This window comes from Plectropomus leopardus, chromosome 6 (genome assembly GCF_026936395.1).
Source record: "Plectropomus leopardus strain MGB_pleo_1.0 chromosome 6, ASM2693639v1, whole genome shotgun sequence".
Classification (NCBI taxonomy): Eukaryota; Metazoa; Chordata; class Actinopteri; order Perciformes; family Serranidae; genus Plectropomus; species Plectropomus leopardus.
The window spans coordinates 18,488,748-18,508,238 of NC_142181.1; the positions used below are offsets into that span (position 1 = coordinate 18,488,748).

Sequence of the window (19,491 nt, forward strand, 5' to 3'; positions counted from 1 at the left end):
GACCGCTCTTGTTCTCTTGCTCTATGGGCCAAATGATGACAGAGCAACGCCGTTCATCCAGGTAAAGTTCATTTTAAATACAGTAGCTGAGTGTTTTTGGCTTAATGTGCCACTGCGCAACTTTCATAGGAATGAATGGGGGTCTGCTTCCAACACTTTATCTATGTCTTTTTGAACATCCATGGGGCCACCAAATTATTGTTTGATCACTTAAGTTATAAACTTAAAAAAAAAATTCAAACATGTCTCAAAATACATATTTAAATGAATCAGACATATTTTTGACAAAGATAAACTGCCTCAATAAAAAACAACAACAACAAAACTGTTTCCTTTGATCTCTTATGCAATCATGTAAGCTAGTTAACGCTTAGTAACTATGTGGCCCCTCACCTAATGACAGGTGAACTAGTTAGCTAACATTTAAGTACTATTGAAACATATTGGCCAATAAACTGTAATATCATTTGAAGTGTACAGACATTTTTGTGATCCACGATGGATCTGTTTGTAACTTTTTGAGCAAGAGACTGAAATATTGTTTACTTCAGAAACTACCAGTGAAAGTGCACAGAGGGAGCGAATTATCTCCTGCATGTAAATTAACTGTAAAGTTCGTTTTATCTCCCTGTACTTTTAATCCCTCCCTCTAATTCTTCACTCACCCAGTGGCATGCCGATGCCGTAGCCTTTGGTGTCGAGCAGTCCTCCAATCTGCGTCAGGTTGCAGTTCCTCTGGCGATAGTACTCATTCATGGTGCTCTCTAGCAAGTAGGCGTAGTTGGAGTTGAGGACACGGGCGATGCCCTCCTCCGTGCTCTTCACAAACACACTGGGCTGCTTTGAGTGCATGAAGTTCCACATACGCTGGTAAGTCTGGTAGCGAGAATTCTGCAGAGCGATGAGAGGCAAAACACAATCAGCAGAAACAGACACATTCAGATGTGAGAGACAGTAAACAAAAGTCACATCAGTCGCAGATACATTATTTCTCAGTTTTGCAGAGGTGGAGATTGGTTTTCATTTGTTATTCTTTTTCAATTTCTTGAATGATGGATTTATTCAAATTATACGAAAGGGTTTGCTGCAGTTAAATGTGAAAGTTTTTTTCTTTAGCAGATCTTTTTCCACTCAAGCAGCTTCAAAGTTTAGGGCAGAGTCTTCACTTATTGTCTCCACCTGTCCTTTACTTTCTCTTGGCCTGTCTTCCCCGAGTTATTCAAGGTCCAGCGGATGTGAAAGCACAACGAAAGACGAGGCTAATGTATCTCTTTCCTTCCCTCAACATCATCCCTCACTGTCCGTCTATTTGTAACATACTCCCTTTTTTCTCACACTTTCTTTCACTCCATTTCTCTCTCTGAGGTCAAATTCTCAGACGATGAAAGAGGACAGGCTGTGCATCTTTTAGGGACATGGACAGTGCCACATATCCCCAAGGAGAAGGATACTAAATGGTTGTGGAAAGGAACAGACAGGAAACAGATAAAACTTGTGGTTGGAGGAGGTAGACAGGAAGGACGGGGCGTGATAAGATGGATAAAATCATATATCACTACAGGTCATTGAATAAACAACCTATCATGTGCAACAAAGACTCCAGTAATGAGTCCTAATACCTGTAAATCTGTTAGCATTTTAGCACTTCCAGTTCTCTAATCTCAAAGTCAATGGGTTTTTGAATGAGGTTTTGGTTAGATGCCCTAAATAAGGTCCGTGATTAACATTAGCTTAAGAGACTTTCACATATGCTACTATGACATAAAGTACGTTAGTAAATACCCCTCTCCACTTTGGAGCGTTTGTATGTCTTAAAAAAGGTGGGTGCTAACAAGCAGTTAAATGAGACTACAGCCAAACACAGCTTGCCTCATAGAGGTGATGATGCGACCATAGTGTAGTTCAGTTACAGTCTAACATTAACTTTTTACCTCTGGTGATGAAATTAAGGCTTCGAAAACCCTGAAAGTGGAGCTCATTTGTGAAGATTATCTTGCTGAACAAAACGTTGAAGTATCACAAACATTTGTTTACCACAGAGCTTATTTTCTGCAATGATCCAAACTCCAGTGGAAAAATCCTAAAGTCTTTTTGACAAGGGAACAGATGACCTTAGCTTCTGGGTTGGGCTAAAGAAAAACTTCATCCCGGATCCTATGATGTGCGTAACCTCTGACCTGGAAGAAGGTCATCGTGGATCCTCCATGCATGGTGCCATACTCTATCGCCGTCTGATCTGCCAGGTCATCTACCGACTCTATCGGCACCTCCATCCTCTGGACTGTCAGGAAGGCGGCCAGGTTGGCGGTGTAGGAAGAGATGATGATTAATGTGAAGGCCCACCTGCGGAGGAAAGGCATGGGACAAGAACATATGTATTCACCTATAGAAGTATGTAAATCGGCAGGCAGTGTATGAAGATAGATTGTCTGGATGAAAGTGTGGGAGGATTAAAATAACTGCGCACCTGAGAGGAGAAGACACTGCAGCATTTTCAGTGGATGACAGGGTGGATGCATGAATGGGTGGGTGTGAATGGATAAAGCTGACAGTGCTCATTTTGGATAAAAGGAAGTTTTAGTTGCAACTGTAGATATACACAGAAATTGTCTTACATATGCACATGCACAAATGCAATCACTATCTCATCTGATTTCTAGGAAATGGAACGAAGCTTAAAAAATCAAATCAAAGATGAAATGCATTCATGGTGGAGAAAACTGCATCCAATTACAACATAACAGAGTTAAATGGGTGCATACCTGAGCGGAGAGCTGAAAACATGCAAACGCACAATGTTTGTGTGTCTCCAGTACTAACCACACTCCGCTGACACAACGTGTGGACAGAGCTCTGGGTGCGATGGTGGATCCTTGCTGCATGAAGCCTCCGACAGGAAACCAGAAGCTGTTGCCAAGTGAGTACTGGTTGATCAGCAGGTTACAGCGACCTTTCAGACAAGGGTGGGGATTGTACCACTCATAAGGTGTCAATCTGGGGAGAACGAGACAATGAGGTTAGACATCAGACAGAGTCAAAGAAGGAGGAACACAGCCAACAAGAGTGGGAATGAAAGTTGGATTAAGTATTCTGACGAGAGCAAGACTCAGGAGATGGAGAGCGAGCAGAATGGAGAGAGAAAGGGAGAGATAGACACAGAGCAAAACAACTCAACTGAGCACAAAGTCACCTTGGCTCTCTAGAGAGAACCAACCTGCTTTTCATTCCCCATGTGTAGCCTGCTTAAACAGTGGGGACGAAAGCAATGTAATTGGTATGTTCAAATGGTGCTGCATGAAGCTGAAATTATGTGACAACTCTGCTGTGTGCAGCAGTCTCTGTATTAAAACTGTGGCATAATTTCCTTCTCATCTGCCAAAATTAACAAAAAAGACTTGTAAGGGAGAATAAATGTAAAGGGCAATTAAAGGGGAAATCCACCCATTTTCAAAATTCATACATTTATTCCTACAGTTGAAGACAGTTCAATATAATACTAAACATGAACAACTCTCTCACAAATCCAGAAACTAGAGTACTAATACTCAAATTTGTGATGTCATAGGGCACAACATCTGGAGTTGCTCCACAGTCAATGCATGGGGACTGATGTTTATAATACTGGTAATACTGAGAGTAAAATTGAATTGACTTGAGAAAGAGAACAAATATTTTGTCGGTCCACAAAATCAGGCCCCCAGTAATTGCCTATAAAACAACTCCAGACTTTATACTTGATGATATCACAAATTTGATACTTCCCTGTGTCTGTCTTTCAGAGAAAGTAGCTCATGTTCACAAATATTGTTTAAACTTCCCGAGGCCATGAAAATAACATATTGGAATTCTTAATTTAGGTCGTGTTCCCTCTTAATTAAGTGTAACACAGCCCCAATACAATACTCACATGCCTATATGTAAGTTGAAAGAGTTGTGGTCGCTTTTATCACCCCCAGACAACCCCTACCGCTCTGGCTCCCCACAATGTTGACTCCACAGCTAAGGCTTTGGTAGATACCCGCATGATTGTCTTATTTGAATTGCTGAATATTAGCTTCTCTAGCATTTTTCTAGCTCTAACTTTGGAAAGTGTTTTTGCACAGAACAAGGACTTTGGATTAAAATTGCATTAGGAGGTGATCTCGTAGTGGTGATTACAATAACAGCCACTGATAAGTTTTTAAATGTACATTTCAGGGGCGACTTCCAGCTCACCTGGAAGAGTGTGAGCTGCATATAGGTTGAGGCCTCTTTATCAGCAGGGGTTTGATTGTGACCTGTGGCCCTTTGCAGCATGTCCTTTCCCCTTTTTCCCCTTTTTGCCCAAAAAATAATCTTAATATCAATAGTAATTGCATTATGGCCAGGTGCAATATCCAAATCACAGGCACTGTAATTTTTTGATAAAGGTAAAATGTGTCACAAAATACCAGTAAAAATAAAGCCCCAGCCATTTTCCAAACATAAGGGAACATGCTTCCTCTGTACAGACCACAGAAAAAAACACATTATCATAATTTTTATACTTTTATCACATGCACATATTACCATTCCTAGTAAAATCGCAACCCTCATTTCAATCGCACTATCTGTAAAAAAAAAATCAGAATCATCATCATAATCTTTTTTTTTTTTTGGCATCGTGTGCAGCCCTAATTTCATCATTATTTCATTGTTTTAGGACAGACCTGAACAAATTTAGACTTGTCCTGTACTGTGCATTTAATGCCGGTATGATTGTACAGAAAATGTTATTCTTGACAAATGTCAGCAAAAAACAAAGTGTAGATCATTCCCATTGTCACAATCAAGGCACGTCATTCAATTAAATTACAGTTTACCACCCACAGCACGCTCTTTGCACAGGTAATACATCTACCTGTCCAGGGACTGATAATTTCATTCCAGAAGGTGTTCCATTAGACATAAATTTGCATTTTTGATAAAGCATCTTCATAAGATACAGTGTAATTTAATAGCGTTTCCTTTGTACATAAGGCATAATAATTAACAGCAGCAGCTGTGCCAGTTCCCTCCCCTACCAGCAGGTGCCAGTGTGATGCTGGAGACCCACAACTGTGAGGAAAACATCTCCTTCACTGTGATGTGGATAGATAGATAGATAGAGGAGAGACTGATGAAAGGCAAGAGAACGGACACCTGTTACCCCCTCTGTCTGACCCCCAAAGACAACTTGTGAGTTCTTACTGTCTGTACTGCACCTTTGATTGTCCCTCATTGTTCTCTCTTATTTGTACACAGTGTCTTTTGCTGGGAAGCTCTTTACCTGGCAACCAGAAAGAGGACGCAGCTGACAGCCAAGTAGGCCAGAAGCATGAAGAGCCAGACACCAGGGGAGAAAGGATCCAGGAAGGAGAAGTAGCCTGGCCTACGCCCCTGAAACACGCACACACATGCACACACAGACAGGGATAAAATCGTTAATGCATACACAGACCGTGTAACACTTTGATCGCATCTTTAATTCACAGAAGCCAACCCAACACGGGCTTTTGCAGAGGTGTGAGGTTAAATACTTACTTGTAAAGGTGAAGATTAACTCATTAGCATGTGTAAAAACATCTAACCGTCTCTTACATCACCCCCACAAAGTGAGTGCCAAGATTAATTAAAAAGAAACGTTGCTGAATTTCAGTGTTGATTCGTTCGCCCCGGGCCCAATTCGGTCTGTTTTTAAACAACATTTACCGCCGCCTGTGTAATTTGGAAAAGATGAAAAAGGTGACTGGTACAGTAAATAAAGGGATTTTGATGTGATAAGCCTGAGATTTTCCTGTCCTAAACTGATAACAATATAATTATATGAATCTCATTTGCATGTAAACATTCAGATCAACATTGTATGAAAGCACAGACTCAGTCTGCCATGAATTGTCAACAGAGTGGCACACGGCTGTATATTGCTACAACATCACAGATAAGAGGTTTTATTTCTGGGATTCTGGCACTGAAAAAAATCAAAATAACTGGCAATTTCCTAGCTATTTTCTGTTAGTTGATTTATAGTATGCTTTTATGTGATACTGCAATAAAGAACAATTACACTGTAAAAATTAACTATTGATTTTGACTTCAAATAAGTTAGTGTATAGGATGCCTTAAGTTTTTGAAGGACAGGTGTGTAAGATTTAGGGGGATATATGGGTAGAAATCTAATAAGTATGTTTTCTTTGACGTATAATCATCTAAAAATAACCACATATCACCCTGTTACTACAGTAGCCTAGAGGGGTCAAACCAAACACTTGTTCCAGATATGGCCATTCGGGTTGTCTCATCTGCCACCATAGTAAAAGGCCAAACTGCAATAAGCAGCTGGAGTTACACTCCTGAACATCGGGATCTCATGTTATTGGAAAAAAAAAGATGACTTCTCATTAGCCGCCCGCAGTTTCATGCCAAAGTACATCGGAGACACGTGGAATTTTAAGCTGAAACTGCTTTATTTCATCAGTTTAGATCACTGTGTCTGTTGGTTTTGGAAAGGAGGAGACCTGTATGGATCATTCAGCTCACGGTAAAAACCTCATAAATGTCTGGATCAGAAAACGGTGAGCAAATATTCACCCATGAGAGAAAAGGGTTGAGCATGTTGTGGATGAGCAGCCCATCCTCGAGATACCAACTCGCGTCTGATTTGCGGCGTGAAACTGCTTCATTTGGTGTTTATAGCTTTTTTAATCAATAGGTGTTTTTGTTTTGGAGAGGAAGAGATCTCTGTGGATAATTTGGCTCCAAGTAAAAACCTTGAATAATGAAAACTGAAGGGAATCTAGCCAAGAGACATTTTAGATGATTGTAATTTGCAATACACAATTTGATGCCACCAAATCCCCCTGATTTTATCACGCTTCACCTTTAAATCATTTGTTGAATCATTACAAAATTTCCTCGACTAGTCTTCTCACGTTCAGCAAAGTTAAAGGATATTTCAGGATTTTTGAAGTGGGGCTGTATGAGATAGTAATGTATAGTCAGTGTAGAGCTGGCGGTCGACGTGCTTCCAGTTTGCAGAAATAGACGGGGGGCGTACATCCCACAGCTCATACCATGCTGTATAGGGGGGTTGATATCAAAATGTATTTTAGCCACTTTAAAAAAAAGCCTATCTAAAAAATACAATATCCGTCTAAGTGGACACTGTATTGATGGTGTTTTCAAGGTGATGTTTTGTTTAAGTCGGATCGTGGAACAGCTGCAGCATTTTTTAACTCAAACAGCTGACAGGTGGTGGATGAGAAAAATAATGTCAAAGGAAAAGGCTGTGCTACGGCAAAGTAAAGCAGTGAAAATACTCTAAATATAGCGTCTATTTAGACTTAGATAGATTTTTTAGGTGGGCCATTTTAAAGTGGCTTAAATAAGTTTTGATATTAACCCCTGTGTGGTGCGCGCCCCCGTCTGTTTCTGCAAATCGGGAGTCTGCCACTGTCTGTAATACACTGACTATACATAAGTATCTCATACAGTCCCACTTAAAAAATCCCGAACTATCCCTTTAAACTTTTAAGGCAGCCCAGACACTAACTGTTTTTTTTCTTTTTTTCAAACAAATAGTTTATTTTTACAGCGTAGAGATCAAAATTATGAACAGAGACATATTTTGCACTCTTACCAAGGTTGAATGCAGTAGAGAGAGGAAGGTAAAATAATCAAGTAAACCACTGCAGCTACATTAAATCGAAATTTATATATGTGACCTATAGCTGACTTCCTCTTGGGAGTGCACAGTGTCCCTGCTTGGTGAAAAAAAAGAAATTAATAGCTTTGGCTTGGGCAGAAAGGCTAGCGGTGCCGAAGCAGCTGTGGGCAGTTATGTATCGGTTTGGATTGGTAACCAGTGGTAGAGGAGATAAAGTGGCTAAAATAGGGTTGGCAGCGAGCAGGGCAATGGGGATATAGGGGCTAATTCCTAATGTTTCACTTCCAGCATCAGCTATTGTCCTCCAAATGAAACCAATTACTGGTGATTGTGTGTACCTATTTATGTGCGTGTGCACGCTCATATTTCTCATGTCCATGTTCAGCATATAGCCCGGCTGACCCATCAGCAAGGGAATATTAGCCATTTACACACAGATGCACGTCTGCCATCTGTTAATGACTATGAAATGGAAGTGGCTGTCAGGGCCAGCAACATGGTTAAATAGTGGAGGTGATCAAACAGCCAACTGTCCAAGTGTTGTAATGAGACTAGATATACCTTATCTTTCATTCCTGTCTACAGGCAGCACTGCGGAGCCCACCTGAACAAGCCCAAATCGCTTTTATGCAAAAATACTCAATTAGGTACTCCTAGGGGATATCATGCACGCCAAAACACTGCAGTAATACATTTCTAAGGCCCTCCAAAATTAAATTTGCAGCAAGAGGGTGAAATTATTTTGGTGGGTATTTGTTATGATAAACGAACCCCCATTTAGACTTGCACAGAGATGAAAATTCATTAATGCGTTTGTAATCACTTGCATATTAGACTGACTGAGTAAAATAGGAGTGGTGCAGAAAGCAATAGAGGAGAGATTCAATATCATATTTTGTATGATTAAAATCAGCCTGTCAGTCTTAATGTCTGTCTGTCTATCTATAGAGTGTAATGCGTATGATAGTGATGATGACAGCTGTCTGAAAATAGAATAGTAAAGTGGTGAAACACACAATGGCCATCTCAGCGGCAGAGTATTGCTGTAGAATGAGTATTACTGCCAGACTGCCTCCGGTTGGCACTGGCATCACTGGGGTAACAGCAGTATGTGCTGACATGAGTCCTCCTGTTTGCTGGTCCAGTTTGGTGCATGCTGAACCAGCGTTTTCTTAAATGCTTGCCTCGCGTGTCCACGTCTTAAGCTCCCACCAAGGTGCTATTATTAAGATGAAGGGAGCTGCAGAGACGTGGGGCACCCATGCAAACAGAGAGAAGTGAAGGTTCAGGGGAGCAGATCGGAAATAGAGACGGAGAGAAATGTAGGAAGAGACAGAAATCACACGGACGACAGATAAACAGTAAGAGCTGTGTGCTGCAGAGAAATCTTGACTCTTGTGGTGTAAGATGTGTGCTTTAACACTCAGAGACAAAGTTATGTTTTCATGAGCTGGAGGGGAAATAATCCATGGTGAGGCTGCGAGCAACACACTAATGAGTACACAGACATTCAGATAGGCTAAATGGGAACTGCATAAAATGTATTAAAAGTCTGTGTGCACGCTTCCAAAATGTGTCAGGATATTTTCTCTGGAAATATTTTTTCCATTATACAAACATTTTAGGTCTTGTAAACTGAGTTCTAGAAAGAACAGGCTTAATTAAAGGAATACGTCACCTCCCAAATGATCATTTGTGCCTCAATTACTCACCATGTGCTGTGATGAATCCAGGAGGAAAACTTTTTGTTTTTTATTTCATATTTTTTCTCTTTTTTCCCTTTTGCATACATCCAGCAAATAAGAAAAAAAAAGAATTTAATTTTTGATGAAGTCATAGGGGACTGCGTATAAAAGCAGCAAAACTTCATCAAAACATCCGTTTACAAACTATCACACAACTTGCCTCCAAGTCTCATTTATTTACTCATATGCTCAGTCCTTCCAAAAATACATGAATTTTCCCCAAAACTGCACACTCTTTTGTGCCTGAGACTGTTGATGCAGAAGTGTTTTAAATAATAACATTTTGCCAAAAAGTATGTGTTGGGAAGTACTGAGCATAGTACTGGATAAATGACATTTGGATTATATTGCATGAGTTGTGTGAGTTTGTAAACAACTGCATGTTTTTGGATTTGGATTTTGGGTTCTCCATTCACCGTGGAGGCATGTCAGAAAAACTAAGTTTTCCTCACAAATTTAATGTAACATGGAGTGAATAATTGATCTATAAATGATGATGAAAGAACAGTGTGCAAGACTTGGGGGGATTTAGTGGCATCCAGCAGTGAGGATTGCAGATTGCAACCAGCTGAAACTTCTCCTGGTTAAAATTCCTTCAGTGTTATTGCTCAAGAGGTTTTTACTTGGAGCTAAATTATCTACAGAAGTGTCTTCATCTCCAAAACAAACAGCCCAGGTGATTTAAAAAGGTAAAGACATTGAACAAAGCAGCTCCAAGTGTAAAAAAAACAGTGAATTTCTGTCACTCTGGCCACAGAGAGGTGGTGGCAGACACCAAAACACAAATAAACCTATTTAGATTGTTTGGTGTTTGGTTTGTCTATTCTGGGCCACTGTAGAAACAGCATGACAATGATTAGGCCCCACTTATTATATTATATTCCATTTCTGCCAATATATCCCCCTAAATTCTACATACTGGACCTTTAAAGTTGCTTGCCCACAGCTTCCTAAGTTCACAGTAAAGGAAGAGAAGTACTGAATCCTTGTTTGAGTGGAGATGGCCCATAGAGCAGCCTGACTAACTCCTGTTCCCTGTGGTTTAAAGAAATGATGTCCATCACAGATCCTTACCTAATGCATCTGTGCAACCGAGGGCTCAGTGTAACCGATGTTACCACAGTCATAAATTACTCATGTATGTACATATTAGGTATATCTAATTATTCATAAGAGTTAAATTGACTCAAGAGAGCAATTCGAGAAACCAAAAGTACCTCCCAGTCTGTCCAAATGGCACCAGGATTATTGTTTAAACACTGAGCTCATGTAGGTGGTCTGCTCTCTCTTCATTTTGGAAGGTGAGCCTGTACATGCAAGACAGACTGTCAGCAGCTGTGTGTTTGTGTGTGTGCGTGTGTGTTTCAAAGCTTGTCAGCCGCTGTCTGTGCTGTCAGTCTTCGGCAGCAGGGCAGATACAGTACGTGCTTGGGCAACCCAGCGCACAGGGAGCACCAGTGCCGAACACAGAGGCAGCAGGTAGCTGATATCTGGCTGGAGAAAACACAGTAACCATAGATAATCTGATAGATACTGTTTAGCGAGAGATATACACTCTGAAGAGACAGAAGACTCTGAAACTATGCCATGATGAACAAACAAATTATGAGCACTGACATTAATAATTGCCCTGGTGCATGAGTTAGATATTAAAAGGAAACCCCGCTGCAATAAAGGGATTTCAAAGTAGAACAAGCACAAAATGTGAGTATAAATTATAGCTACAGGTTGAACCGGCTCCTCACACATAAACATTTGCTGCCGTGTTTGAATTATTTTTATTAGGGGCAGGGGAATCATTTTATAAAGGTTTATCGTCACGTTAAGACGATAAGAGGGCGTGAGGCAAATCAAAGTTACGGGAGAGAATGCAGACGTGGTGCAGAGGGCGAAACATTCTTTACGACCTGTTTTTATGAGTACATCTCAACAAATAGAATAGCGAGGAATTGCTGCCTATAATAGTATGTGTATATCCTTTCTCCCTCTAAACACGCAGGTGAAGAGCTCATTCATTTTTACCTTGCACTGCCCTTGCTCTATCTCAACATCCCACTGTCCCTCATTCATTGCCCTCCACCCCCGCCTCTCTCTCTCCAGGGACTGCTGGCATGCCAGGAGGGTGGCTAAAGGAGCTGGTGAGGTTATCCAGTCAAGGATTTCACCTAGTCATCCTGCCTCTTGGTATTCATACCACATTGTTGCCCCCCGAGGCTGCCTGCCTGAAAACTGACTCACTGAAGGAGACTTCTCATTGTCATTTCAACTCTCCCTTTCATTTCTCCGTCATCTCTCCACCCCCTTTTGCTTTTCTTTCTGCCCATTTCTTGCTAATTCTCTTTTATGTTGTCTTTTTCCTCTCCCTCCTTGTGTTTCCACACTGTCTGTGTTTTTTCTACACTCTTTGATAGTGTGTGTGCATTTCTAATTGTGTCAGAGCCGACAATGTCAGCTTCTCTGGTTGTTGAGATAACCGTGGGGCAATCTGCGGAGAGCAATTGATTTGGCAGAGGTCACATGGTCATAATCGTAGTAACATCCTGCCATCTCTTAGGCTCACCAGTTTGTTTGTCTCTATGTCTGTGTGCTTTGAACATGCATGTGACTGTGGACTGTGAATTACAGGGTGAAACCACAAGGCTACATGTGTTTGTGACTGTGTAATTTTGTCCGAGGTCGTGTGTGGTCAGAGAGTCAATAAAGCTCCGTATGCCGTGCTCTCCCCTCAGGGCAGCTTCTGAATCTGACACAGCTCCCATACACCCCTAATTAGCTTCTATGTCTAATTATGTGCCTCTCTCTCTCTCTTATACACACACTTGTGATAACGTTGCTGCCGTGGATTGATTGCTGAACGGCCCTACTGGGCACAAGCTCAGGGGCCAGTGTCAGGGGGCCCACCTGGCCTTCAACTGCAAAATGTCACTCAAATAACATGTAGAAATTGTGAAAGAGGCTCAGAATTAACAATGACATACAAAGGAACTACACAAAGACAGTAAACGCCACAAAAAAACCTCAAGAATCAAATCAAAATCACAAAGAGATACAAAATGAATGCAAAGAGGTGCAAAACAGCTGCAATGAGGCACAAAGAGAATCACAAGGACTACAACAGGAGCCAAAACAACCATAAATAGACAAAAAAAATACCGACAACAGATGTAAAACAACTGCAAAAACAGGCAAAACAACTACAGACATCAAAAATACGTACAAAAAAAATGCAAGAGCATTACAAAGAGACACAAAACCACAGAGATGTACAAAGAATACAAAGACACACAAAACTAAAACAAAAAGAGGCAAATAACCTACGTAGGAGAGGTGGTGCAGCTTTTTGCATCTCTGAGCTCAGGGGTACATTGTCTCATAATCCGCCCATGCCGCACAGTCCCTAAAATAAGGGAACTGTTGAGATGATGGAACTGGCATGGATATAAAGTACCTCAAGTGGGGACTTGGGTTACAGCATTTTTGTCATACAGATGATGAATGCAGTGGGAGGGACAGTTTTTATGAGAAGAGGTTGGCAGTTGCTCTAGGTTACGTCTGGGTACATAACTCTGATGTCCAATTCATGTATTTTACTGGCTGCTGAGGTGAAGGTGTGTTCTTTGATTTGTGTGTAAAGGCAAATCAAATGTATTTAATATGGCCTCAAATCATAGTCTCAGAGAACAGACACCTGTGTTGGTATATGACATCTAATATAGCTTCTGATATTATTTAGGTTTAAATAACAATTTCTGTTTTTTAAATAGTGTACAGTAATAGTTCGTGCGAAGGTTATGTTTACAGGTACATTGTTTATTATATTATTTCTGTAAGAATACAGGTAAAGGTTAATTGCGACAGGTGTGGTGGCGTAAAGCTGTTTAGTGCACGTGACTACAGAGATTGTGATGATGTGCTTGACAATGAGGAGAAGTCTGCATAGGTTTGGATCATCATCAAGTTTTTGACTGTGTAGTAACATGTATTATGAAAGCCCCCTCCAATTTAAAACATCGTTGCCTACTGTCGGATTTCATCTTAGCTCTGTTACCCCCACAGAAGTATGTAATATATTAGGATCTTTAAAGAATTCTGATTCTGGTTATGACAATAAAATAAAATAAAATGCAGAACTACTTAAAGAGGTTTCTGTGGCCACTGCTGAACCACTAACATATATTTAACTTGTCGTTTATCAAAGTAATTGTGCCACAGGAACTGAAAACAGTCAAAATCCGCCCCATTTATAAAGCTGATGATCCTGCAATCTTCACCAACTACAGACCCTTTACCATTTTACCCACCATGTCAAAGTTTCTTGAGAGGCTTGTTTACAACAGATTGTTGAGGTACCTTGATGAATGAAATATTATATAATTATCAATATGGTTTCGGGAAATCTCGGTCTGCTTACATGGCTACTATCCATCTTACAAATGAGCTACACAGAGCAAAGGATAAAAAGAATTCACCAAAGGGATTTTTATAGACTTCTCAAAAGCGTCTGATGCTGCAAATCACCATATTCTATTACAAAAGTTAAGAATTTGGGACTGATGATCAGGCGTTGATGTGGTTCACTAATTATCTGGAACACAGACTACAGTTTACTGCATTTAAATGAGTGAATTCTCTTCCTCTTGAGATGAAATGTGGTGTCCCTCAAAGATCAATCCTTGGGCCATTGCTTTTTCTTATATATATATTAATGCCCTAGCCAATGCATCAGGGCAGCTATCAAAAATTAAATTTGCTGATGACACTAGTTTTTTATATTCCCAAACAAATCTTAATACAATCATGAAATTGGAAACCTCACATTTCATCCGTTGGGTCCAAAATTGGAAGACTTTGTTATCTCATAAACACAAAAGTCTCCCTCAATCTTTATAATTCTATGACTTATCCTTTCATTAGTTTAACAAACTTGGCATACTAAATATGTATCAAATTAACAACTTTCAAGTTGCTCAATGTTTACATGGCTCGTTAAATAAAACACTTCCCTCTTCTTTCATGATGTCTTTATCACTAACAATCAATTCATAATTACTCCACCCGAAAAGCACTCCACTCCTTTACACCCCCAATCATAAAACACTTCATCCTAATTTAGTATCACATACAGGTTCAAATATATCGACTTAATTTCCTCCTCACCTGATTAGACTTTCTCTTGTATCATTAAAAAATCTGTCAAAAATATCCTACTACAACAATAGCCCAAAATGATGTGTTTTTTCTCTTCTTCTTTTTCTTATCATCATGTTCTCTGCCCTCATCTGCCTGTCTTTTCTTATTAATATTTTTTATGAAAGCCTATATGTATATATATTTTTGAACTATTTTATAATGTTTTGTCTTATCAGTGGTAAGAGACTGTATGCACTGAGTGATAGTTTTGTGAGGAACCTCACCCGTCAAGCCCCTTGAGGGTTTTCTGGGTTTCCCCGGCATGCCTTCTTTTCTTAAAATGTATAACATTGTTGTTTTTAGTATGTGCTAAATAAATCAAATCAAAATGTAATACCGTTTTATATCATGTAATTACAGGTGGTAAGTGAGATTAAGAATAGAAAATCCAGTTTGTACTGGACCAGATACGATGTGATTTTGGAAGGACTTTGCCTGTTGTATTTCTTTTTTGGATTCCAAAAAAAACCTGTTCAATTTTTTTCCTGCCTCACATGAGCTGGAACACGAGTCAAAACCGAGACACGTTGCAGACTAAGTGGCCTAGGAACTTTGGTATGTTGAAACAGCTCATATAACAAACCTCCAACCAGCCACAAAATAGTCTAGCAAGACTGCTGGAGAGCCGAGACAGGTAGAGATCACCTTCTGCAGACAAACTGTAAGCTGTCTGAGATTTGTTTCTATATTTTATATTTCAGTGTGGTGTCCCGAAAATCATACACAGAGTCAGTACACAAGACAGTCCCTTGTCTTTTTGTTTAACGTAAAGCACTGACACAAAATCATGTGACAGGTAATTAAGCGTTGTGATTTGACGCTACGCCACAGAAAAGTTGACTATGAAAGTTGACAGTTTTTAGAGTGGAGCAACAAACAGAGTTTGAGTCCCGGTTTGTTGCCTTTTTCTCCTGTTTTATACAAAAAAAGCATTTGGTCTGAACTGTGCCTAAAGGCAGTGATGCTTGGGAAACTGTTTATAGCTTAGTTGCAACACACGAGTAATTTTGCCAAAGCAGGATTATGCCTTTTACAATATTGTTGTTGCTGAGAGAAAATATTGTCTTTATCGATTGGCCCGGAATGTGAATATGTGTTGCCGTCTTATAATAAATAGAAGTTAATGACAAGGCAAAAAAGATGCACAGTAAAAGTAAAAAAAAGGATTTTCAGAGAGAGAGTCAGACATACAGTGCATACATACTGGCAAAGAGGAGAGATGGAGATTAAATGGCTGATAGTCTGAGGGTAATTAATACTCAACAGGCGCCTTTATTTTATTGCATTCGCCGTTCCTATTGATCAGACTGAAATTTTCATTTAAAGTTTGAAATAAGCAGCAAACCCCCTTGTAGAAATCCCTGCGCCTCAGATCAATAGTCAGTGGATTAGAACTAAACAAGTGCAGTCACAGAAATTCAAATATCGAATTTTAGAGCCATGCTGAGGGACTGCTCTGAGTCACATCTGAGAAAATGCCAAGGGGCAATGAGAGAGCGAAAAGAGCACAAGGAAATTATGGCAGGGCAAAGGGAGAGAGACAGAGACAAGGGACACCTGTCTTCACTTTCTGTCTTATCTTGTACTTTTTTCTTCTCTTCTCTCCATAGAGCAGAGCTTTATCTTAATAATAACCGCATTCTTCATTTCCTTCTTATTGACCTCTTATTCATGAATTTGGAGCCAACTGGGTCAAGCCTGTGCTAATTCAACTCTGCCCGCCCCGAGGGACATCAGCTCCATATCACCTCCTCCTGCTGCCATCCGCCTGCCTGCCTCCCACTTCAGAGGTGATGCGCCACCCTGCAGCCCATTTAACACTGCACCTGCTGCGAGCATCGATTGATTCTCCCCAACTGTTGCCGCTCAATTGAGTCCCTCACTGGTACACCTATTAGCGCTGTGTGTACACTATGGGAAGGTGAGAAGGAAGGAGGATTACAAGAAAGGAGGAAGAGGGAATGTGAGTAAACGCCCCTCTGGGAAACCACGGACGTGCCATGAGTGTGGACTGTAGCTGGTGCCATACTTGGCCCCCGCAGTGTCACCTTGGGTTTTGGGTGAGGGCTAATGATTAATGGGCCACTGACTCTGCAAACACTGGCTCATTTCCACCTGCGCTGCTGTTGTTTCACTGTTTCTTGCGCGGGCTCGCTCTCTGTGGAGCATGGAGGGCGTTGCTTGTGTGAATAAGACCGCCAAACCTAAGCAGAGGGCAGGCAGAAAACAACTGTGAAACTGGTACATTCAGCAGGAAGTTCACACAGTAAAACACGCCATCTGGTGCTGGCGGGGTTGTGGGGCCGCGGCAACAGAAGGAGGAAATGGGCAAACACGGGAGAAGTGAAAAGAGCCGGACACTATTAAAAAGTTGAGACTGCAGGGACAGACGGGAAATGATGGTGGGAAGATAAATAAGAAGCAAAAAAGCGAGATGAAGGGTTGGAGGAAGACGAGGGTACGGCCTTGAAAACACACAGATGCAGGGGGAATTGAGTAGCTGAGAGGTAAAAGAGGTGATGAGGTTCAAAGGAGGAGAGTTTGTGGAAGGATTTGGACAGACGAAGAGAGACAGACTCTACAGTCCAAAAGGGAGAATGGTTCTTTTCCAGCCATTAGACAAGGCTGACAGCCTGCTGTGGCACGTTCGCAAGCTGTTCGAGAGCCATTTCGATCGGTTAGAATCAGTGTGTGTGCGTGTTTGTGGGGAATGGGCAGGTGGGAGGTAACTTACCAAGTGGACACGATACATGATGCTGATGCCGAGGGTCATGAAGGGCTTGGAGAAGTCAATGACCTTTTCGCGCTCCGCTGTGATGGTGAGGCCTGCAACTGCCAGGTCAGCTTTCTGAAACACAGAGGAAAAAAAGAATCTCATCATGTAAACACACAGCTAAAGGCATATAGCACTGAGGACTTGAGAATAGACTAGAACAACGGTTCCCAACTGGTGCAGCCACTGGGTCCAGAGTTCTCCTTAATCATTAGTTCAAGGTCCGCACATAAGAGAAATTACCACACATTCAATTGAGAAAATGTAAATAAATATGAGCTTAAAACACAATAAAATATACATATATATATTGCAAGAATAAGGTGCAATTAGTTAAAACCAGGGGCATTTCTAGGATTTGGGATCTTTCTCTGTAGGAAAAGAGAAACTGCCAAAATTTTATAAAGAAAACATGACCACGCATTTGTCAATGTTCTTTTTTGTCTTTAAAAATGTTTGATGAATTTTTTATTCTTTAAAAATGTTTTGGTGATTTTTTTAATTTAAAAAAAAATCTTTTTCTTTAAAAGTTTTTACAATTTTTTTTGCTCTTAATGTTTTCATCTATTTTTAAAGAAAACATGATTTCAGCAATCACCTTTCAATGGTAGAAGGCAAAAAAACACAGAAATAAAAAAAAAACAACAGCAAATATCTACACAAAAACAACGGTAATAAATAGTCAGTAATAAATAATCAGTAAATGCATTTAGTCTTGCACTCTGCCAACATTAAAACACTGTCCTGGTGTTTAATAGTATTCAGTTTCTTAATGGCATATGGGAGCTGATAAGAAATCTGGAGGTGCGGGTCTTTTTAGACCTGTAGCGCCTTCCAGAGGGTAGCAGGGCGAAAAGGTCGTGTCCTGGGTGAAATGAGTCTATGGTGATGGGTGTGGCCCCTAGGCATTAGGCTTTGTATGTGCCAGTGATGTTCTGTGCTGATTTTATTACTCTGAAGTGCTTTCCCGTCAGCCTGAGTGCAGCTAAGAAACCACAGCAGGATGTCATAAGAGAGGACACAAGCAATTTATGACATAACCAATCATTTAAACGCTTGAACGGATGACACAAGAAGAGGGCTACTAGATTCTAATTCCCTAATAATGCCCTTTTGTATGCCATAGCCTCTTTGTCTGCCAATAGCGCTATCTGTGGTGAGGATAATCCAGCATTGGCACTGCATCTGCGTGTGTGTGTGTGTAGGGCACAAGAGAGCTGAGGGTAACCATTGTGGCCGGCCAAGGGAACACTGTCAAGACAAATCACTTGACAAAGCAGTGGCTAGTAAAACACACACTTGGAAACACACAGACACACACACACGTAGAAATGGTCAATGTACGCTGAATGCTGGATGGCTCCCTGCTAATAATACAGGCCAGCAAAGTGCAACTGCAAGGGATTTTTCATCTCCCCGAGGAGCGAAGAGTGAAAGCAGCAACGCATTGCTCTTTGTCTGCTGCAGGAGAACTAAGAGGATTGGGGAGACGGAGAGGAATGGGAGGATGAGAGTGAAGAGAGGGGAGCTCTGCTGCAGCACTGCAGACGCCACTCTGAAAATCCACAACACACTGTTTGTATCTCCAGGAAAGAGAGACAGGGAGAGGGGCATCTGGCGTGCATGAAAGAGTGTATCTGCTATTCGACGCCATGTGAAAATTGATCCTTTTTTTTCCCATAATTATTTTAACCTTTAGAGCAGGATTAAAATGGTACCAGGAGATATTTAGAGCTTCACCTAAAAAGCCCTAATTTCACTCTCTCAGTGCTTCAATTTGTGCGTTACGTGTCCAAATTTCCACCTCTTTAACCTCGCCCCAGCCTACGTTCCGCACTGAAGCCTAATGCCTCCTGCTGCCCTACCCTCAGCCCGCAGGCTTCGACCCTCCATCATCAGCTGTCCCCAGCCTCGTCCTTTTTTTTTCTCTCTCTCCATCGTTTGAAAGTCTGATCGCCTGCTCCCAGTGCCGGAAGCAAGCCACACGCAAGGAACAACCATCCAGGCAATTTCAACAAAGAAAGTCACTGATCCTTTGAAAAATGAACACACGGTCGTAACAGCCACTGAAATATTTATGTGCCGATAGAATATTAATATTGATTACTGGGTTCCTCAGC

At 40.9% G+C, this 19,491-nt stretch overlaps 1 protein-coding gene across 5 annotated transcripts in view; it reads right to left on the reverse strand.

The window, feature by feature from the left end:
• grik4 (glutamate receptor, ionotropic, kainate 4) overlaps nt 1-19,491 on the reverse strand; it is a 391,090-nt gene that overhangs the window by 11,913 nt on the left and 359,686 nt on the right. For all 5 annotated transcript variants that reach the window (XM_088078927.1, XM_088078926.1, XM_088078929.1 and 2 more), the window contains 5 exons: nt 17,333-17,446; nt 5,288-5,397; nt 2,821-2,994; nt 2,178-2,343; nt 666-891 (listed from right to left, as the gene is read on the reverse strand). In XM_088078927.1, the coding sequence (XP_087935053.1) occupies nt 666-891; nt 2,178-2,343; nt 2,821-2,994; nt 5,288-5,397; nt 17,333-17,446 (790 nt within the window). The remainder of the gene's footprint in view (nt 1-665; nt 892-2,177; nt 2,344-2,820; nt 2,995-5,287; nt 5,398-17,332; nt 17,447-19,491) is intronic.